The sequence below is a fragment of the Alosa sapidissima genome, chromosome 6 (assembly GCF_018492685.1).
Source record: "Alosa sapidissima isolate fAloSap1 chromosome 6, fAloSap1.pri, whole genome shotgun sequence".
NCBI classification, from domain to species: Eukaryota; Metazoa; Chordata; class Actinopteri; order Clupeiformes; family Clupeidae; genus Alosa; species Alosa sapidissima.
The window spans coordinates 26,600,991-26,624,681 of NC_055962.1; the positions used below are offsets into that span (position 1 = coordinate 26,600,991).

The 23,691-nt window shown below is 40.7% G+C and overlaps 2 protein-coding genes and 1 non-coding gene across 3 annotated transcripts; 1 reads left to right on the forward strand and 2 right to left on the reverse strand.

The window, feature by feature from the left end:
• Positions 1–2,660: 2,660 nt before the first annotated feature.
• Positions 2,661–2,733, reverse strand: trnav-aac. Its single transcript has one exon. It is a non-coding gene; the product is annotated as a tRNA-Val (tRNA).
• A 5,851-nt stretch (positions 2,734–8,584) lies between these two features.
• Positions 8,585–11,479, reverse strand: LOC121711929 (rano class II histocompatibility antigen, A beta chain-like). The gene is made up of 5 exons (XM_042095819.1): positions 11,354–11,479; positions 10,948–11,220; positions 10,463–10,747; positions 9,298–9,411; positions 8,585–9,037 (listed from the first exon to the last, which is right to left on the reverse strand). Exons 1-5 carry the CDS (start codon positions 11,415–11,417, stop codon positions 8,997–8,999), a joined length of 777 nt encoding a protein of 258 aa, XP_041951753.1. The 5' UTR covers positions 11,418–11,479; the 3' UTR covers positions 8,585–8,996.
• Positions 11,480–11,589: 110 nt separating this feature from the next.
• Positions 11,590–17,120, forward strand: LOC121711930 (H-2 class II histocompatibility antigen, A-Q alpha chain-like). Its single transcript, XM_042095820.1, has 4 exons — positions 11,590–11,703; positions 14,383–14,640; positions 15,894–16,175; positions 16,846–17,120. The coding sequence occupies exons 1-4, from the start codon at positions 11,610–11,612 to the stop codon at positions 16,980–16,982; spliced, it is 771 nt and encodes a 256-aa protein (XP_041951754.1). The 5' UTR covers positions 11,590–11,609; the 3' UTR covers positions 16,983–17,120.
• Positions 17,121–23,691: the final 6,571 nt, after the last annotated feature.

Sequence of the window (23,691 nt, forward strand, 5' to 3'; positions counted from 1 at the left end):
GTAAATCAAATGAACATGTTTTGCTAACTCTTGCTAACCTTGATCATAATCCATGGGCCTATTCACATTTTTTGTGAAATTCTGAGAAATTTTCCTCATCTTCCTTCAGCTGTTAGTTCTGTGTGTGTGTGTGTGTGTGTGTTCAGAAAGCCTGCAGTGTCGTACACAGTCTTTGCTCTGTGACTGGGAAACAAAGTTGCGACACATTGTTTCAGCAGTACGAAAGGGACGCATGTAATTTCAATTGTACTATTGCCATCAAATATCAACAACCTTTTGAGGCCTGAATTGCCTGAATTGAGGACTGTGCCTGAGTCTATGTATGCCCTTTGGTGTGTAACACACACACACACACACACACACACATTCAAAATTAGTGTAAGCAGGGTAGGGAAGGTAGGGTACGTATAGGAACGTTTCCACTGCAGGAACTTGGGGAGTTTTTTGGGGGGCTCACTCCTTTGTGTGTGTCCCCTCCCCAGCGGCCGGCCTGTACGATCACTTTCAGTAACTTTTACAGGGGTGAATTAAGTCCCTGCTCTGGGAAGGGAACTTTCAGTAACTTTTACAGGGGTGAATTAAAGGAGAAGTTCGGTGTGATATTGACCTAAAGTGTGTTGAAACATGATACCGAGTGTGAACTTTTGTCTCATAGCTCATGCATTTCCACAGAATTATTTTTGGAATCTGATCCCTTGTCATACCTGTTCATTCGTACTCGTCGCTCGACTTATCGTGACTAAATTCAAGATGGCGGCGAACGGTAAACTTACTCAAGGTACTGTCTGTATAAATCGTCTTGTAAATAAGCTACCAGTGCTTTTTCAAAGTTCTCAATGTCTCGTTTTAAATGTCAAGGCCCTCGGAAGTCTACCAATGAAGTGTAGAGCTACTTTGAGCCTCGTAAATGGTGTAAAACAGTGATTTATTTGCATGGCTAGGCCGATGCCCGAGGCACCCCCATCGAAAAACTGTTGGTAGCATCGGCTAACTAGCGCCAGATTTCTGAGTGCAGGGGACAAGCCGAGATGAGCTAGAGACATATGTTCACACTCGGTATCATGTTTCAACACACTTTAGGTCAATATCACCTTTAACTGATGTATATAAATATTTAAACATAAAGTGTATCCTAATTTTATTTCAGCTATTCTTACGTAGGCTATAAGGTCTCCCACTGACTTCAGTTCACTCCATTTGATTGTATTTGCAGAAATATAGAGTAAATCTACAAATAGCTGTTGAAGGTGCAGCACAGATATTTTTTGTCTCCGAAGTGAATATGCAAGGGGTAATTCAGGTATGTTTATGTCACTATAACTTACTTAACACAAACAAAATGTGAAAATAAAGGGGTTTTGTAAACATCAGTGGGGTGTATCTATATTATGCTGCAGCTGCAGTCATTTTAGTAAATGTAATTCACATATTTATAGCACAATTTAACCGTTGACGTGACACTGGGATAATATTAACCTAATCCAAAGTTGTCTTGCAAATCTATGACCTATGTTGATGCTGCCACTGAAGATGGATTTTTGTTGTGCTGAAACTTGACGTCCCAAACGCAGAGTAAACTCTGCATCAGGCGGTCTGTCAGTCCTGTTAGAAGTAGAGAACGTCTGAAAGGGCTGATTAGAAGATGTTTGTCCCTGTGACAGCACCGAGTTCCTGCTGTAGAAATGAGACTCATCTCTTTGGAAGTTTCTGTTTTATTTTGCATAACCAGACTGAGTTGAACTAGGCTACTAGGGACACTCTTACCCAGGGACACATGCAGTGAACTAAGCCATAGATATTAGAAAGCTAGATACCGCATTGGGCACGAGTTCTATTAGGTGGCATACATAAACGCGGCCGCCATATTGCTGGGGGCAACACCTTTACTGTCTATAGGGGAGTGACAGCAACACTTGGCTTAATCAGAGACGCCTGTTTGATTTCCAGTCAGAGTCACATGTTTCTCCATTGGCGTCCAGTTATTGTTACCCCCACCAAGATGGCGACGCTATTTGCGAACGTTCGGGAGCCCAATGAAACAGTGGCTGTTTGGTCTCATGGCGAATATGAAGGTTTCAGTGATGTATTTGAAACAGTGGCTGTTTGGTCTCATTGCAGTGTTCACTCCAGGGTCGCATGCATCCACAAGTTTGACTGTAAACAAAAGAGCGAAGCTGGTTTCAGCCTGAAATCAGAGCTTTTCTCTTTCACAATGCTCTGCAGGTCACCTTCGACCCCAAGGACCTTTCGCCATGGGGGTGGTTGTACACGAGTGGATTTATGGCTGTTTTTTTTGTACAGCTCAGGTGCATTATGGGTTATTGTTCAGATGGAACACTGGAGAGAAACTGTTTATGACATCTTTCTCTGTCTCTCACACACTCATTCATCACTGTCCAACAACTACACACATGTAGGCTCACATAAACACTCACTCTCACACACACACAGCCACACAGTCCAGGTACACACGATTCTAGTTCCCCTCTCCCACCTGTTGTATGCTATTTATACACACTCATCTCATGACAACTGAAATTCTACTATTACTACAGCAGTAGAACTACTGGCCCTTTTGTATGATTGGTGTCAGTTCTAATGTCTTGGCAAGTGAACTGTAACAGCCTATCAGGCTATATCTTAACTGTAAAAGCATCTCTTGTTCCTGCCCAGTTTCGAACTGAGGACCTTTCGCGTGTTAGGCGAACGTGATAACCACTACACTACAGGAACCTGATGGTGCTGTCACTCCCCCCTCCAACCAGCTCATCTGTTATCTCCTTCTGTGGGTCTGCCCCCTCTCTCCCGCCAAGCCATGTGGACTCTACGCTGTGAGTAAACTGAAACGACTTCCTATATCCTCACTGTCCCCTGTCCGGGAGTTTGCTTCCATTTCTGTCCCTTCCCCATGCCCCCCCCCCAACTCCGTGTGCTGGGTTCTGTTCAAGTTTTGACACCAACTTCCTGTTGAAAATAGAATACTCTTTTACACTTTCATCTTAGTGCTTGCTCTATGGGGTTCAGGCCTTGGTTCTTCATAATAAAAAAAAGAAAAGAAAATTTAATTGAAAGTAATTAACTTAAAAATCTCAGAAAATGTATTATTGAAAATCCATGCCTGATTCAGTCCAAATTAGGTCCAGATTCATTTCAAACAATGTCCTGTGTGTGGCCTCCTTATCCTTTGTGGCATTCCATCTCGCCGCTAACGTGGTGAAACAGTCATTGGCAGTATTAAGAAACTGTTAGTTACTGTTTAGGCAGTTACGCATAGCACAGCACCCCACCCCACCCCATCGCTAATGCTGTCAATTAGTTAACTGGCTAAGGCTAGCTAAGCTTACCTCCACACCTTCCCTCTGCATGAATACACTGCTTTGTTGCAGGGGGTAAAAAGCGCTCTTTCCAGGATGTATAATTAGAAAGAAATCCACCCAACCTAGGGCAGGAGTGAGCATGTGAAGCAGGATTGGGCTGGGGAGGGGGGTTGGGGGTCAAAGTCTCCTGGATCCCCAGCTTTGGGTATTACGCTCAGATTAGATTATAGAATCACTTCATTAGCAGAGGTAGGTAGTCATTCACAGGGGCACACACACACACACACACACATACAGATAAACATGCACATACACACTCAAACAAATATACACAAACAAACACATAAACGCACACACACAAGCAAACAAACCGCACACACACACACACAAATAAACAATAATATAAGCAAACAAACAAACCAAAAAACAGACACACACAAATAAACAAACATAAATGCACACACTGTTTTGCTGGAGTTAAGCTGGAGGTGGAGGGTCAAAGCTCAAGGCTTGTACTTGTTTAACCCCATCCCCTACCCCCCACCCACCCAAACCTCCACACAGGACACATCAGCTCCCTCTCTCTCTCTCTCTCTCTCTCTCACACACACACACACACACACACAAAGGTCTCCTGATGGGGCATCTGTTGGTGACATCCCAGCAGGCTGATGATTGTGTGGACAGGTGACTCCGGTCCTTGGTCCTCGGTGGCAAATCCAGATACTGCACAAGGAGGATGGGGTCAGTGTGTATGTGTGTGTGTGTGTGTGTGTGGGGTAGGGGGGAGGGGGGTTGTTGGCACGAAGACAGACCCCCCAGCGGGAGCCAGAGAGGGGCAATGAAAGGCCATGAGGGTCGGTGAGGGCAGGAACATCTGACCCGGATGGGCACCCCTGCCTGCCTGCCCCACAGGGCTGCCCACAGCTGGAGTGGACGTCTCCAAAGCCTCTCTACAGAGAGTGGGAGAGAGAGAGAGAGAGAGAGAGAGAGAGAGAGAGAGAGAGAGAGAGACAGAGAGAGAGAGAGGTGGGGGGCATATAGGAGAGAGAGAGAGGGGGGTGGGGGCATAGGGTGAGATACATAAAGATGGAGAAGGAGAGGTGGAGAGAGAATGACAGAGAGAGAGAGAGAGAGAGAGAAGAGAGAAGTAGAGGGGGCATAGGGTGAGAAATAAAGAGAGGGAGGAGAAGTGGAGAGAGAGAGAGGCATAGGGTGAGAGAAATAAAGAGAGGGAGAAGGAGAAGCATACTTTAAGAAGACAGGAGATAAAAAAGACAGAGAAATTAAGAAAGATAGAGACGATTCAGAAATTACAAATATAAATCACTGCAAATTGATAATGACAAAGCAAGTGATAGAAGAAATTCCACTTTGTTTAAGACGCATAATTAAAATGTCCACGTCTTGCTTCTGCCTTCATCTAACTTCTCTGAATAGTAAAGTAGCCAACCGCATGGTGTAGCCAGTTCTATACATAACTCGTCAACATAAGGATGTTACATGTCCTCTTTATAAGCTAGCCCACATTATGTTAAGTTTAACTTTATCTGTCCTTGAGGTCAATAATAATCTTTGAGCTGCTGCATGAAGAGAGAAATGTGACTCTCTGAGTGGGGCAGCTTGTTGCTCTCATGTGCTGCTCCAGACTTGGGGAATCCAGCATGAAGTGCAGGCAGCAGGCATGTGTGTTTCAAAATATCAACACTAAACCTGCCTCAATAGTTTGGCCTAAGCATAGGATTATTTTTGTTGAATTTTTGGGTTAAATTTTATTCATTCATGTCTCGATTTAGTAACTTTTCATATAGATATTGTTGTATACAGTAGGCTTTCATTTTACTTTCACTCAAACACCTTTAGTATCTAACAAATTCTCACATTTGTCAATTTGAATTTTTTGAAAAGTGTAATTTTCATGCATCTGCTATTCATTCTATTTTTTGCCAGGCTTGTTACTCTCTGGTATGTTGCATCAAGTTTTTATTTTTTATTTCATTTTATTTTTATTTGTACATTTGCATTTCTTATCTGCTTACCGTCTTCAACGTTGTTTGTGTGTGTGGAGAAAACTGGAATGCGTTCCTACTGCTCCCAGGGAAGGATTTTCAAAACAATACCATGGATAATAGGGATTCCATCAAATATGCGATGTATATGGAAAACAATTTGCAATGATCTACGACATAAATCATTGATTATGAAAAAAGAAATGGCACATTCACATTCTCCGGGATCCATCAGAATTTATGGTGTAACTCTGACCCCCTCTATTGGCAAATGTATGAACTACGTTACTCACCCTGTTGTGCTTAGGACATTTTTGTATAATGTATAGTTATGAGGTAATTTGCATGTTTTGATAAATTAGCAGAAACAATGGGTCCAGATTGTCCAACTTGTGTTTTGGTGACGTTCTATGATTTTAGTGAATGGATTTTGTCCCCTTCAGATGTAAGGTTATCTGCAGTGCAAATTCGGGGCATGTCTATATAGTTAATTAGCATAACTAAAATGCCTATTCAGATTCAAAGAAAACACACTTATGGTTATGGTTAGATTTTACTAACTTGCTAGATTTAATTTCACTTTACTTCAGAACCCTAACCATTCAGATGATGAGATGAAAAATAAACCCTTTATAGCCTAATTTATCTCATCTCATAGTGCCATGTCTTTTAAAACAATCTTGGTTGGTGGCTAACAGGTTCATAATTAGTTTTTAATTGTGAACATAATCTTAAGCCAGCAACATGACATTACATGCATCCAAGACAATGAAGACTGTTTATAACAACTTAATATTAGGCATAATTCTTAATATTATGCTATCGATGTGGCTCAAACAAACAAGGCTAGAGAGCACTTAACCCATGTGTTTACTCAGAGTTGCCAGTTGAGGGCGCCAAAGTAATATATCTCCACTCACATTCATGCAAGAATAAATTCTTAACACATATATTTGAAGTGTCTTGGAAGCAACTTTGATTGGAACAAATGAACTTACAAGCACAAATCCTTAAAGGTCCCCTGTGTAACGTTTTCAGTTTAATAAAATCAACATTTCTCATTCATAAATGTGGCCCCATTCATATTTAATTACCACCACCAATTCAAAGCATACCTATTGGCTTAGAAATCCTCATTTACATCTACATAGCTGAGGGTCGACTCTCCATGTATGTGCGCCATTTTAAAATAACGGTGAAAAGCAAGGGACATATGCAAAATACAGCTTAGCCTTTGGCGTCAGCATGCAAAGAAAAAACATTCCAACATCAAAATTGTATTTTCCAGTAAAATAAATAAAGACAAAAATAACTTTGTGCGTGATCTGTCACTGTCTCAGCCAGTGCCAGTTCAGACCTCCATCGGGCCCTAGGCAAAATCCTGTTAAGGGGCCCTCCTACTGTACCTGAACTCCGAGGGCCAAAATGTAACCATTGTTTAATATTATCTGACACCTCAGTGCTCCAAATACAATCATCCCACCCCATTTTGGATTCGGAAGTTACCAAATAGTGTTTTTCCCCATAAAGGACCTTCACAGCTATTTAAATGCCCAGTATCAGGGGGCTGTTTGCTTTTGATGCTTGCTGTACATATCCCCTTACAAAAAATAACTGCCGTTTTCTCGAAGTACAGGCTACAGTGCAGTAGCCTAGCATTTTCATGTCCAAAATACTGCATTTCTGTAGTAAATCACTATGCAGTAGGCCTACAACACAGTTTTTGTGTGTCCAAAATACTGCATTCCCGGCATAAGAACGGCAAATATTTCCTCAAAAACTGCGGCTTTGATGCTCAGAAATCTGCAGTTTGACACCTGAAGTAGGCTAATGTTATTTTTTTTGTAAGGGTTTAACGGCTAGTAGCCTTCTGGCTGAGGCTGACTGTTCTTCACCCGTGTATCTGTAGTAGGCTACTTGCTAAAGACATAGGCTACTGAACTGGCTCACCTGATTCCCTTCAATATTTTTTAAACATAGACTACTTTAAACAATCATTTTAATACTTAGGCCTAATTTACGAAGTGCATCTATTGCCCATGCATTACATCCCATACATTAGGCTACTTTCCATTTTACATAGGCTACGCTCAGTTAGCTATCTAAACTAACTAAAGCTTGACTGAAATATTGTAAAGCCATTTACTTCTTTTAAAAATGTAGGCTATGGGAAGAGTGAAATCACTGATTAGTTTCAACGGTTCCTCGCATGTTTCTGCTGAAAAACTGCTAGTTTCATCCCGAGCTGCACGTTATCATGAGCACATTTTAAAGATGCGGTTATTAGCCTATTTTTTTTTCTTTCTCAAAATGTAGCCAGTCGCCCGCATTCAAAAAACGGCACATGCGATTACATTTCACAACTAAAGTGCAGTACTATGACTGAAAGACTGGCAAGCTAGCCGCAGACAGATCAGGGGATTCATTTCCCTGTTAGGTAGGCCTAAAGTATGAAACCATGGGAACACAAGTTTACCCGGCTGCTGTTCCCGCTGTTCATTCTCGTTTAGTTTCTTCCGTTTTTCATGGCCTGAATGCTAATTCGGTTTCATGTCCATTTTTCTGTATGAGACACTGTCGCTATAACTGTATACCTGTCTGTCACTAGCTTGACTCAAGGGGAGACAGGGGAGGGGGCCTTCATTAACTTGAGGGGCCCTACGCAACTACGGAGAACCGGCCCTGGTCTCAGCAAAGCTCTTGAGCACAGCCACTTGTTTTCTCTAGACCCAGACAGTTGATAAACTAACCTAACATAGTTTTGCTAGAACTAGACTACCACAAGGTGCTGAACGTGTGTTATTTCGGGTTAGTTTGCAACAATACACAAATTTAACTAAAGTCCTTAGCTGCTACCTAGCTACCGAACATCACTAGCCGTTCTCAAATATTTTGTTATTGCTTATTCAGAGAAAAGTTTATGTTTCACCTAGGAGTCCGATAGTGCCAGTTTTTGATGTGCGACGGCTATCATAGTTCTAAACGAGGCAGCACTTGAGATGTTGGTTGCAATAAAACAACTAACCATTAGATGGGAGAAATTCGTACACAGGCGGGCTTTAATGTGTTTCATAAAATAAAAAAAAAAAACACATAACCCTTGTGACACCTTTATGTATGCACATTTTCTCTTTGTTTGTCCTTATTTGTCTGTTAATTCATACTAGTCAACTTGTAGTGACAATGTTGTTCTAATTATTTTGTACACTTGTTGAAGTCAGTCTAACAACCAATATCTGGAACAAGAACAAGACAAGATCATCTTTTTTTATGTTTATTTAGAAAAGACAAAATCTTTTCTGCAAATGGATTGCATGGTCAAAAAACTGTGTTGCCTCCAACACATCTTAGTTCAAACTAATTACCACCCATTGGCACAGTACACATATCTAATTGGAATGTTTGATAGCATTTATACATGATTAAATTCTGCATTTTTAACAGACACAAACCCTAAGAATTATGATGAAATAATCCTCATCAATAAGCTGTAATGCAGCCAGTGACGGGTTATAGGATGAAGAAGAAGATAAAGGAGGTTGTCATGAAGTAGAGGCCGTTCTGAAGGAGGTTGTCATGGAGTAGAGGCCGTTCTGAAGGAGGTCGTCATGAAGTAGAGGCCGTTCTGAAGGAGGTCGTCATGGAGTAGAGGCCGTTCTGAAGGAGGTCGTCATGAAGTAGAGGCTGTTATTACGGGAGCCATCATCCACCCTGTGCCAGAGAACATACTATGTCAGAATAACCGATAAAACTCACAAGACTGTCTTCACTTTGGTTCATTTTACATTTGTCTTGAAATTATTTTGGACCTATCTGTCATGAGAAATTGCACCATACTCATACAATTTCTAGACTATAGTAATACTTACTCATACAACCCACTCATACGGTATAGTCTACATTTCCTATAGAGTAATACTAAAGACATGCAATATACGGTATGTTGTCTGTTCTAACACCCAGCTGCTGACCTTGAGACGTCTTCCTGTAGTAGAGCAGTCCAGTAGCACTGACCACCAGGCCCAACACCAGTCCAGCAGCCCCAATGGCAACCTTATTCCTTTCCGCCTCGGGCATGGAGGACTCTGGCAGTACAGAGTAGACGTGCAATTGTAATGGTCAAGGAATGGATTTCAGATATAACTTTAATATCAGAAAACAGGAAATTGGACAACATATTTGGCACCTCCTTCTCTTTGGCCATACAGTATACATTTCTGGAAAAAACCCTGAACATTTTTCTGTAATGCATTTTTGCATTTTACTGCAAATTTGAATATGATCGTCAACTCATTCGAATGTCACTCAGCAACCATGGGATGACATCAGAAAAACTTGCAGTGCTCTTAATTCTTAATTTCCTAATTATTTTCATAATAAAATATATATAAAATGTATGTGTGTGTGCGTGCGTGTTTTCTTTGTATTGAAATTACATGTATGTTGTGGCAAGTTAAAGCAACACCAATGAGTTTTTTGTACCTTAAAATAATGTTTCCAAAATCGTTTCAGTGGTTCATCAACTCGTAACAGGGTGAACGGCACTTTCTGCATTTGCTTCGCGGCCCTCTATCGGCTATAACCGCACTATGTAAGTTTGCCGGATCGGGTAGCGGATCTGTAGTTTGATGGAATGAGACATGAGAAACTACAAATTTGACTTGCATCTGATGTCGCAATACATCATACTTATATCATAAAATCATGCAACATATTCTTTTTTTTTTTTTGGGCTTTTATGCCTTTATTGCGGATAGGATAGTGGAGAATGACAGGAAGTGAGTGGGAGAGAGAGTCGGGGTGGGATCCGGAAAGGACCACGGGACGGAAATCGAACCCGGGTCGCCGGCATACAGTGCAGGTGCCCCAGCCAGTTGCGCCACGACATTGTTATTTGCAAAGCTGGTGCTGGATAAACAAATAGTGCGCGCGACAGAGGAAAAGTTCTTTGGTGTTGCTTTAACTCATTTTTCTCACAAATTACAAAACACAGTGTGGACAACGTTAAATTAAACAATGCATTCAAAACTGTGTTCGCTTTCTAAAATCATATTTTTGCATTATATTTTAAGCACAATTTACAAGCACAACCCAATATCGGACTTTTTCAAGTACTGACGAGAATTAAGAACTCACCCCAGACAAACTCTCTGGGCTCTTTGAAGCTGGCGTGCTCCACCACGCAGGTGATCTTCTCTCCAGGCTTGGGGGTGAACTCCAGGTGGGAGTGGATCTGGTAGAACCAGTCTCCTCCATCCGCCAGCTCCTCCGTGGACGAGACATCGCTGGTCACCTTCTGTCCATCTCTGTACCAGGTCACGCGGATCATCTTTGGGTAGAAGTTGTATGCGCTGCACATCAGCATGCCAGGGTGATTGTCACTAAAAGGCTCCGCCAAACTCAGCTTCACTCTGGGCTCAACTGCAAAAGTGTGTTTTGAACATGTTGTCTTCAAATGGACATTATGCTCGTAATGTTTTGCAAAACGTTTTGAAAGTTTAGTGTAAGGCTAATAAGTAGCTTTTGTCAGACATGGTGTGAGGTTTTGATCTATAAGTGATGGTTTCAGAAATTGTCACATGTGTGTAAGAAACTGTTGTCTATTAATCTATTATACTCACTTGTTATGTCACCTACATAGCTGTTGTACATTGTAGCACTAAATTTGCAGAATCTGTCAACATTGCCTCGCTCAAATGGCAGAAGCAATTTATCGTGATTCTTCTCATCTGCTAAACGCATACCAACACCTGAATAGCCCACATACCAACCGACAGTGCTGTTAAACACTAAGAATTCCATTTTATTGTAAAAGTATGACTCTACAAAAACCATGTCAGTCATAGTCATCGAGTTGGAGTAGCATCGTATCCATCTGTACTGGCAATATCCATCTACAAGCAAACAAACAAAACATTATCGCCTCATATTCATTGCTAATTTGAATGAATGGTATGACACAAGTTAAGACTTGACTGTATACACACTTGCTTTGTATGTTTTAAAAGTATTTGTTTTTGCACTTACCTACTCCAAGGACTAGATATACTAGTGGCAGGAGACAAGCACAGATCAGTTCTGAGCAGGACATGGTCTCCCTCGAACAGGAGATGGCTGTGTGTGAATAGGCTAGTGTGTGAAAGACTACTGTCAGTTGTGCAACCGACCAAACAGGAAATAATGAAAGTGCTCCTATTGGATGCTGCCTTGAAGTTGTAACATATTTGAAGAGGTGCAGAATATTTCTCTGATGCAGTTGATTTCCTGGAGTTAGAGTACATTGATGAGCTCAGATTGTTGTATTAGCGTAGTTAGCATGAAGCTTGCTATCTTTTGTCTATGGGTTACATGTCCTCCGTTCTCAACAGGAAGTCAATGTAAGTAGAGCCACTTTCAGAACTTTACTCTAACAGTAATGGCTGACTTACTAGACTATAACTATGAGCTGGCAGAAACTAACACAATAACAAATATGCAAACATTCGAATACTTATGAGCTGGTAGAAACTAACACAATATACACAAATATGCAAACATTAGAACACATACATCAGGACAGTTTCTTGTATGAATGCATTGCGGGTCCAAGGAGAGAAGTTGTTTTTCATTCTCTTCGAGTGACAAATTAATTCCCAGTGATCTGGAATCTTAAAAAAAGTGTCTATAGACTCATCTAACCAATTAGATTAGATTATTCAACTTTATTGTCATTTAGCAGAGTAGCCTACAGCCAATAAAATGCAATTGACATCCAACCAGAAGTGCAAAGAAGCATTACATTAAGTGCAGGTTGAGTACGGTATTCTGTGCAGTTGTGTAGACAATAGAGATTAATAATGTACAGTGTATAGAGTGTATGAATACAGGTTTTCCAGATGACATGTCTACAGAGATCAGTAGAGTATATGTAGAGTATAAATAGACATTCTATATAACTAATAGTATATATACAGTATAGTATACATGTAATATATATATGTACAGTATATTGCACAGGTTTATGAGCAAGTTATGGGATATAAAAAAATAAATAAATATAAATATAATGTATAGTATTGGGTGAGTGCAAGGGCATAGGTGAAACAGTGTAGGAGTAAATGTAAACAGGTAACCAGTGCAATGCAGTCAATGTAAACAGGTAAACAGTGCAGTAGTAAAAAAAAGTAAACAGGTAAACTAGAAACAGCTAAAATGCAAATAAATATAAATGCTAGACAGGAGGTGTAGTTTTGCTCAGCAGTGTTACAGCCTCTGGAAAGAAGCTGTACCTGAGCCTGCTGGTGCGGGAGCGCAGGCTCCTGTATCGCCTGGAAGGGAAGGAGGTAAAGTGCCATGGATCACCTGCCATGGAAGGAAATAGGGTGAAAAGACCATGGTTTGGGTGGGTGGCATCCTTGACAATGGATGTACAGCACTTATGATATGTGTTGTGGATGGAGGGGAGTTGGGAGCCAATAGTCCTTTGGGCAGATTTCAGTACTCTTTGTAGTGCCTTACGATCAGCAGTGTTGCAGTTGCTGTGCCATACAGAGATGCAGTTTGTGAGTATGCTCTTAATGGTACAGCGGTAGAAGTCGGGTGAAGGGGGCTGTGTGCCTTGCTCTTGGTTCTCCTAAAGTCCATAATAATCTCCTTGGTCTTCTGGGTGTTGAGTGCCAGGTTACTTGTTTAATAAGTAATCCATTACTTTACTTAGTTACCTTCTATGAAAAGTAACTTTTTACATTACTCGTTACTACGTTACTACTAAATGTGTAGGCCTACATAAAGTTCTACTATGGAGGACATAGGAGGTATTTTTGTGTGCTCTTTATCATAAAAAGGCCACAAACAGAGCACTTGACAAGAGAACATTGGGCTATAGGCTTCAACATTGGGCTATTATAGGCTTCAACACCACCACTAAAGCCCTATATTAAATAACATAGCCTCGATACATCTGATGGGCATTAAAGGTGAACACAAAATGGCTTATTTTATAGCCTTCTGGCGCTAGTTAGCCGATGCTACCATAACTAGCGCCAGATTTCGGAGTGCAGGGGACAAGCCGAGATGAGCTATGAGACATACGTTCACACTCATCCTGTTTCAACACACTTTAGGTCAATATCACACCGGAATTCTCTTTTACGTAACAGCAGTGGACAAAAGTTTCTCACCAGGGCACAGTGTACACCTTACAGGCCACTCATATTTCTCCTCTTAGCTTCAACACGTTCAAAGTAATGGGAATACCTCCACCCCTCAAAAGTTTGTGTTGGCTGCTTCTCCCTTGCCATAATTGCTCTTCATGCTACCAGCCTTTGTGACGGTCATGTACCGTGTGGAGCTCGTGCCTATTGCACAAGCGATTGCAGTGAAAGCAGTTTTGTTGTCAAATCTGTCCCTGGGAAAAGAAATGTTGCGTTGATTTGAAAAAGGAACCACAAATTTTCAGTAGTAGCGCGTTACACTACTTTTTACCGTTTGTGTTACTGTAACGCGTTACACACAACACTGCGGGCTGTACGTCTGGGTGACTGTCTGTTAACAACTTCTTGCTGTCATCTTGAAGCGTGTGTCTCTGGGTTATGGAAATATCATGCAATATGCCACTTTGTTATAGATAGAACAATATAATTTTCCTATAGTGTAACATGTTATTTCACAGTGTTTTTACGTGGCTTAGGGCGCCACACATCCAAATAAGTGCCCTTCATGACTCACAGGTCGTCAGTTACGGGTTGCTAAGCCACGATTGGCCTGTGGCGGTTTTTTGGGCATGGCTTAGTGAACGGTCAATTGTATTTCAATACAACTGGCACAAATTGTATTCCATCATGCAAAAGCAAAAACCTGAAACAAACCAGTTGTTATAGGGAATGCCTGCTCAAATGTAATGTATTTTCCAGTTTTTATAGGGAATGCCTGCTCAAATGTAATGTTATTTTCCTGGGGCCGTATTCACAAAGCCTTTTATCTTACCACTAGGAGTACTCCTAAATCGCACTAAAAGATTTTAGTTAGGAGTTTTCTCCTGTATAATGTATTTTCTGTATATTTCATTTGTGTTCCAGATGTTTATGAACTTACCATCAATGACATCTACTGTGACACAGACAAGAAGTACTTTTCATCAAATTTTAATGACAATCTGGTACTGTATGTGGACTTCGAGAACAAGACAGTTGTTAACACACCATACAATATAAGCCAGGTGACTAAGGACAAATACTATGGAATTGTGTATGCATATGCTTCCAATGAAATGAAGGAGTTTAAGGCGGATATGGCATCTATTGCAAGAGAACTTGGTTATCCTCCAGAGGCAAAAGGTAAGATAGATTTTTTTTACATACCTTTTACTTTTTAATCAAAAATTTGTACTGTAAGGGAAAGTGTCCCATACTCAGATTAGGCCTGTCCAGGGCCCGTATTCACAAAGAATTGTAAGGCTAAAAGTAGCTCCTAACGGGCAAATTTAGGAGAAACCCCAGAAAAAATAATGGGTGTGTCACTCATAACTTTAGGACTCCTAATTGTTTTGACTAAGAGTAATTCACAAAGCATTTTAGACTTAAAAGTAGCACCTAAGTCTGGGACAGCTTAAAAGAAGTCAAGAGTACACCTAAGTCACTAAGACCTATTCGCAGACAATCCTAAGTCGCTTTTTGTGGCATTTCATGTTGCAATGTTTTGAAATACACCTGCTAACAGCTCTCAATCATGAGTAAATAATTGTGCATTGTAACTAAGAGATGCAATAACACTACCAACAACAACCAAAACCATTCATTGTCAACATGTAAACTAAATGTAACGTTCCATTGTAGGCTAAATCAAATTAAATTGTTTCTCCTATTTACATACGTATAGGCTACGTGTCTTCATACAGATTATGTAACATGTTGCAAAGATACTGCATCAATCCGTAGTGTATTTTATTATGTTACATTTATTCATTTAGGCTATTTATTCATAATACTCCACCCTTGGCAGTACTTGTGTAGCGCATGCATTCTCACCAGCAAAGACCTGTCACTCATCGTCGTAGGAGAGGTTTTTGGCATCACTCCAGCCAATCAAGGTGGTCACTTCGATCAAGGTGGTCACTTCGATCAAGCTCGTGCATGTGTAATGACGTCAACCATAGCAACAAAGACACACTCTAAGGAGTTTTTCATTTTTCCTAATGCTAAGATTAGGTCTGAGAGGCTTTGTGAATAACTCCTAGTGAAAATCTTTTAGTGCGAGTACACCTAGTGGGAAGATAAAATGCTTTGGCCTTGTTTTAGATCACCAAAGAGAAAAAGCTTTCATTCCTGTTTTAGAGATGACCAAATAGAAAAAGCTTTAAGTCCAGTTCATCCATTTATAGGATATCAGTCCTATGAACACAGTCAGTGTCATTATATAACGTCTCCTCCTCAATATTGTTCTTATATAACGTCATTATAAAACGTCTCCTCCTCGATATTGTATTGAATATGATTCTTTTAGAGTAAAAAAGGAGTTTTATTATTTGTCAGTATAACGATCATTGTGCTGTTCATTAAGAATAAAGTAAAAAATAAATGTTGCATTGCAGAGCCACCAGTCAGTGCCGTGTATTCCAGTGAGGAGGTGCTTTTGGGGTCTGAGAACACCCTCATCTGTTACATCACCAGGTTCTATCCCCCTCAACTCACGGTGAGATGGACGAGGAACAACAAGAATGTGACACAGGGGGTGAGCCTAAGCCAGGTCTACATAAATAACGACGGTTCCTTCAACGTGTTCTCCACCCTGCGGTTCACCCCTCAGGACGGGGACATGTACACGTGCACTGTGGAGCACTCGGCACTAGATAAGCCCATGACAAGAGAGTGGGGTGAGACTAAATATTATTATTATTGGTAACAGGCGCTTCATTGGCACCACATACTAAACAAGTAAACACAATGCATTGTGTTGCTTTAAGGACATAACATTTATTCCTTTACAAACAACACTGCAAAGCACAACAAGCACTGAAAAAGTGAAATTTCCTCAATATATCCCCAATATGGGGCAGCCGTGGCCTACTGGTTGCTTCGGGCTTGGAACCGAAGGGTTGCCGGTTCGATCCCTGACCAGTAGGAAAAATGTGGGCGGTTGAAGTGGTTGAGCACTGCTTTCCCATGCCCACATCCACGGCTGAAGTGCCCTCCCCGAGCGCCGCTGTAGCAAGGCAGCTCACTGCTCCGGGTTAGTGTGTGCTTCACCTCACTGTGTGTTCACTAATTCACGGATGGGATAAATGCAGATACCAAATTCCTTGTATATGCAAGTATACTTGGCCTGTAAACCTGGTTAACATATAATAATACCAAACCAGGCTAAAAGTGAAATGTCCTCAATATATCCTGTTTAATACCAAACCAGGCGGTATTTTATTACACTGTCTTCTCACATTGTGATTATGTAAAAACTGGAAGTTGTGAAGTTTTGATAGCTCATAAACAATATAAGACTTTTGAGGTCTCTGATTGTTGCGGGTGTGTGTTGTGTATCCTCCTCAGATGTGGAGGTGTCTGAGCCCAGTCTTGGTCCATCAGTGTTCTGTGGAGTGGGTCTGACTCTGGGGCTGCTGGGAATGGCTACTGGAACATTCTTCCTCATCAAGGGAAAAGAGAGCCACAGGCATCCAGGAATATAAAAATATGACCTCATAGTAGAGATAAACATATGACCTCATAGTAGAGATAACATATGACCTGTATGACCTGACTGTATCCGACCTCAGTAGAGGTCGGATACAGTCAGAGCCGTATAAAGATATCTTTAACCCTTATGCTGATGATACACAGCTGTACCTGCCCATTAGTTCCTCTGATCCTAGTATGCTGAATTCCTTAAATGAATGTCTTTGTGACATAAAAAACTGGATGTCGAACAATTTCCTCCAGTTGAATTCTGACAAAACAAAAGTCCTCATCATTGGATCCCAGCACATAGTGAAACAAATGATACCATCCTTAGGTCCCTTTAAATTTTTAGACTGTGTAAAACCTGTTGCAAAGAATCTTGGTGTGTGGTTTGACAGTAATTTAAGCTTTGAACGTCACATCACAAAGCTCATACAGTCTTGTTTCTATCACCTCAGAAATATTTCCAAGATTAGTTCCATCTTAACTTTTAAAGACACTGAGACCATTATACATGCATTTATTTCTTCACGCCTGGATTACTGCAATAGTCTTTTTTCTTGTCTGAACCAAAAATCTATAAAGAGACTTCAAACTGTTCAGAATTCAGCTGCCCGGCTTCTTACTAAGACAAAGTACTGTAATCACATTACTCCTGTTTTAGCCTCACTGCACTGGCTCCCAGTAAGCTTTAGAATTGATTTTAAGATTCTTCTGATTACTTTTAAAGCTCTACATGGCCTGTCTCCCAACTACATATCTGATCTCCTAGTACCTTATACACCTGTGTGTACTTTAAGATCATCTGGTAGTGGTTTCCTAACTATTCCTAAGGTCAATCTCAAAACTAAAGGGGAGAGAGCCTTTAGTGTCAGGGCACCTAGGCTCTGGAATGACCTGCCTGATGAAATCAGGTCAGCCAAGTCAGTATGCTCTTTTAAATCCCTCCTTAAAACTCATTTTTACAAGCAAGCCTTCCTTAGTTTTGTTTAAGTAATATACTTCATTTTGTGTTAAGTTTATTAAGTTTTATTTCTGTGTCAAGTTTTATTTCAGTAAGTTTTGTTTCAGTGTCAAGTTTTATTTCAGTATCCTAAGTTTTATTTCAGTGTCAAGTTTTATTTCAGTAAGTTTATTTTCCTTTTTCAAATTTATGTTAAGTTCTAATTGAATTAATATATATTATTTGATTGTTATATTATTATGTCTTATTTGCATTTTCATTTATGTTGATATTGTACAGCACTTTGTAACTTTGTTTTGAAAAGTGCTATATAAATAAAGATTATTATTATATTAAAGGTGTAGGTTTTTGAACATTCTAAGTTCCGCAACAATTGAAGGTTCTGAAATTCTATGTTGAATTCAATGAACCCAGATATTCTTTAGAACGTTCATTTCTCAACATACTTCTTTAAGGGATAAAGATATGGATTGGTAACACTCAATATGACCTCATAGTAGTAGACAGATACAGTCAGAGCCGTATAAAGATATCTATAAAGATATGGATATAGTAACACTCAATATGACCTCATAGTAGAGGACAGATGCAGTAACTAAATGTATGATGCAAGAAAATCTAAGTTGATTTTTTTTTTTGCTTTTTGTACCATGGCAGTGTTCGCATATCAAAAAATGGAATCACACCACACTTGTCAGTTTACAGACTGAGTTTGTACTTCACATACTTGCAGTGCTACTAAGTTATGTGTCAACTGGGAGTTACTATGCTTAGTATTTTTACTGGTACAACTGGTTCCGCATAGCAGTACAACATATGACCACCACTCATTCCTGCACATTCTCTCCACAAAAAATAAATCACATTTGTACATTTCTCTCCATCCCCTATACTTGCAAATCATTCTATTTGTATGTAAGTGTGTGTGTGTGTGTGTGTTAGCTTAGTGTGTAGCAGACATGGGGGACTCGAGTCACATGACTTGACTCGAGTCAGATTTTTTAAGACTTGAGACTTGCTTGATCAACATGTATAAAAGACTGGACTTGACTTTGACTTGCTATTTATGACTTGAGACTTGAGACAAATGACTTGAAATTACTCGACTTTTTATTTTTTTCATAGATATTAAGGAGTTAACTTTACGATTTTAGAAAATCTTCTTAGGTGCTGTTGCATGCGTCACACGAGCGAACCTGTCATTGTACCAAGTGAAGCGACGCGACAGACCAACAGCAAGTGCCAGATCAAATGAGACAGACTGAGGTAGGCTAACTTGCAAATATGGAAGGCTCTACGTTTATACCAAAACATAATAATGTTTGGCTTCACAGATGACAAGTCAAAGGAGAAATGAACAGCAGTCTGCAAGTGTGCAAAATAGCGACATCACCACCACCACGTTGATTTTCATCCGAAGTTAGTCGTGTTAGAAACCTAACGTCAAATTTGAGACATGTTAAGAGTTGGCTTTGAATCTATTATGCTTTTTAGTTAACGCCATATTAGGTTAAAATGTGTGAAATGGCAAAGTGAAACATTTTAGCGAAATAGCGAAAATGTTGCCAATGTAACCTAAAGTAAGCGCCTCTCTTTCTCCCTCCCTCTTAAACACGTCCCTGTTCCCATACGTTACAGCCTAGTAGTAGGCTAACAACAGTAAGTAAGCCTAGCTAACTGCCAGCAATCAGCATAGAAAAGTAGCTTATTTCTCAGATGTTAGGCTTATGTATAATATGACATAGCATTGACGGTCCTAAACTCTTCTAAAACCAATTGCGCTGTTGCGCTTGTCAAACTTTGGCAGTGACGTCGGCGGCAGTGTTTGATTGATTGATTGATTAGTTCACTTTTTCAGATTGGGAGGGGGGGGCAAGATGGCGACCAATTCACACGCCTTGTGTTAAGCTCTGAAGAAGTTTAGGGTACTGTATGCTTTCTTTGTAAGTATGAATAGTCATATACCAGTCGGAAGGAATGCAAGATAAAGTAGAACTTAGTCAAGCTTGAGAAAGAACTAATTCAATGTTTGGACTGAATTAATAGGCTATCGATAACAAACTTTTCGAATCTGACTGTCTAATGCTATGAACTGCTTTTGCTAACAAGCCCGCTAGCATAATTGAACAAGACTGGAGTAACAAGCCCGCCAACTTGCAGAGTAGACTTGGCCTAAATCGAGCATCGTCATGAAACGTAAAGAAGACAAGAAAGTGAAAAGAAAATTTGCTAATGGATTTTGAGGAGGGAGAATCTGCATCAGTATGCTCACCTCAAATTGAGATGCCTGTAGCAAGTCCGAACCACAAGAAAATTTGCATCGTCAGCGAAAAAGAGGTATCTAGAAGGAACTTTTTCTTTCATTCCCCACTTTGAGAGGGCATTCTCGAGCCCCACCTGTCCCTCATCGCTCTAAGAAAGTGGTAGGTCAAGCTTAAAATTGTCAAATTTATTGAAATAATGACAAGTTCTAAATATATCCTCTTCAACAGAGTTAAAATCAGCTGGTGTTGCAGATATAATAGTAAATAAATACATAACACACATATTTCTGTTTTCCAGCAACATATTAGGAAGCATAAGCCATTTTACAGCATTGTATAATATATTCAATGAAATGCCAACATGCTGCATTAAATGGATCCATAATCCAGTCATACTGAGCACTGCTGGTTGGAAAATATTTTTGAAATAAACTTTGCAGGGATGTGATGTAGGCCTACTGTTGAATACATGGGATCACAAGAGTGCCTCCCAATCAGACGTTTCAGCGATTTCGCTCAGAAATCTCAAAGGCATAATACTGTCGCGATCGAGGCGCCTGTCCCATAGGCCTACTCAAGTTTTTTTGGTGAATGCAGTAATCTTATTTGCTAGGTGAGGTAGGTGCTTGTCTTTGCCTTGTAACTGGACATTTAACTCAAATTTATCGCTAAGATAGGCCAGTTTCGTCAAGAAATGTTCATTAATGAACGTGCTTGCAGATTTAAACATGCACTGTTCCTCCAAGAAGAGGCGACTCGGAGCTCAAACACGCGCGACAGCACTTTACCTCGGGAAAGCCACCTTGCCTCGCTGTGAAACAGTACAGCCTTTTGGTCAGCTACCATCTCTTCGCAAAGTGCGGAGAATAGACGCGCTTTTAAGGGCCGGGTTTTGATGAAATTCACCACTCTCACAACAACGTTCAAAATCTCATGTAGGTCGGGACTAACTAAGCTGCCTTGACACGAGCGCTTCCCTGTGAATATCACAGTGTGTCCATTGCGCATCGGGTGCTACCTGGGCCCAGGCTACAGATAAAAAATAAATAAAAAAAACTCCTGTTTTTCACGTCAGTTCGCGCCCCACCTGGCATGTCTCCGCGACCCAGTAGTGGGTCGCAACCCACAGTTTTAAACACAGCAGGCCGTTGCAGTAAGACAGTGAGCCAATCCTAATATCATAGGAAAACAGGTGGGGCTGTGTCATTAGGCTGATTGCCACTGACACCAGCTACTGTTACATACAAGACTTAAGTGTCTCAATTAAATCAATTAAACGTGACTATATCGCACTGGGCTCCGCACTGCGCCTCTGTGCAAAGAACTTCAGTTCGCGGCGCCCCCTCTCCTTCCCTCATCACAAACAAAGTGTGGGCACGGAGCAACAACAACCCGCGCCTTGCCGTGCGGCTGCAGTCTACTTGGAAGCAGCGGGGAACATAGGACATTTTTGAAAAAAGGGTCCTATGTTCCCCGGTAGCGGGGAACATAGGGATGACCCCGGCCAGGACCATTTCTTGCAGCTGTAAAACACCCGCTAGATAGCTTAAATAGCCACCAACATTCTTTTTTGCAGTACAGATTATTTTTGAAAGTTATTTGTCCACTAGGCCCACTGGCTGATTTATTAGAAGTAGCATAATCTATATGACGGGGAGAGGGAGATAAATGTTGCCCCCTATGGTGATGAAAATAATTAAGCAGAGGGGGGGATATCAAGACCAAAATCAACAATGTCCCTGTGTGTGTGCGTGTGTGCCAGTACTGCCTTTTTGCTCATCAATAAATCAATTTCACCATTGACATCTCATCTGGAGACTTGTGTGTGTGTGTGTGTGGGAATAAACTTCATTTCTTTGTGGAATAAATGTTTTGGTCTCCTTGAAAATGAGAAAAGGCACGAGTTTGACTTTGGTATGGACTTTCTTATTCCTATAGGCTACTTTTTTTTTCAGAATTACTGAGATGAACACGCACAGTGGTGTCATGTAAGGCCTCTGATCATGTTGCACAACACTTGTAATGATATTTTTAGTCTGGTAAGAGGCACACAGTTTAACTAATGCCCCCATAACATAGCATAGCATTGTAGCTACTTTGGCTGCTAGCTGCCAAACTCACATTTAACTCATTGAATGGAAGCTTTGTCCTAGAGTGCCAGCAATCTAGACCATTGTTGATGATTTTTGTACAGTCACAGCATATTCTGTGTTATAGCTATGAACACATACAATGGCTCGTTTGAAAGGTGAGACTTTTAGCTCTCAGTGGGTGCAAACCGTGTATTTCTACACGCCTCTGTTCCTGAGAAATTCCAAGCTAAACAGTGGCTAGTTTTCATCAAAATCGCTGTTTTTTTTCTAGAAATGGAGATATAACGTCTTTCATGAAATATGAAGTGTTGCCTGTCAAGTTTCCGCGAAGTGACCTGGCGAGACTGCCACCTAGTGATAGACCCACGGAAATGGCCTGGTTTTGAGCTGACGTGCATGTGTCACTGATTCGACCCAAAGCGGCAACCGAGTTATGATAAAATGTCCAGATTGTGCGTTTTCATGAGTTTTCGATCGTCATATATTTCATTTCCATTCATCACAGAGTTCCCAAAATCACATATAAGGTGTGTTAGTGTCTAGTTTCGTAATTAAAATTCACTTGTTTCCTTAAAAATGGCTTGAGTTCTTCTTTAATAGCCTAACCAAGTTCATTTACCGGTAGGCATACTTCCCATTTGGAAAATCAGCAACATCCGGAGTCAATTTGTTTTGAATTTGAATGCTCATTCTGCTTTTTCCTAATTCAAAGAGGTAGAAAGTATCTGAACCAAAGTCATCAGATTTGCCAGACTGGTCTTTCAAGTTGGTAAAAGCTGTGACTTCAGGTATGTTTAATAGAATGCGTACTTGAAGCTTGTGTTGTGGGAGAATGTTTCGATTCCCAGGAGAAGAGATCCGTCAACATGACACTGTAAGGGGATATCCTGGACTGAAGTGGACCCTGTTGTGCTCAACATGACATCAACATGACACTGTACTGAACTGGAACCACACACTGGCTTCCTGCTACAGCGGCGCTTGGGGAGCAGTGAGGGGTTAGGTGCCTTGCTCAAGGGCACTTCAGCCGTTCCTACTGGTCGGGGTTCGAACCGACAACCCTCCGGTTACAAGTTCGCTAACCAGTAGGCCACGGCTGCACCCAAACGTGCATATCGCTCTGTTCAAATTACAGCAACCCAAACATGCATATCACTCTTTTCAAATCACAGCAACAAAATGCATATGGTAGAAATGTATTTATGCCCCTCATCAGCTCTTCCCTTTGGGATCTTAAACCCATGAAGTCATCTTCTCTTGTATTTTACATTACCAGAGGTATTGTAAAAAGTACTGTATTGTAGAATTGTAGAAAAGTATTGTTATCTTATAACGCATTCACAGTGTGAAGAGTGAAAAGCAGTTATTTGAAGAGGCACCATCATGGCTGCATAACATA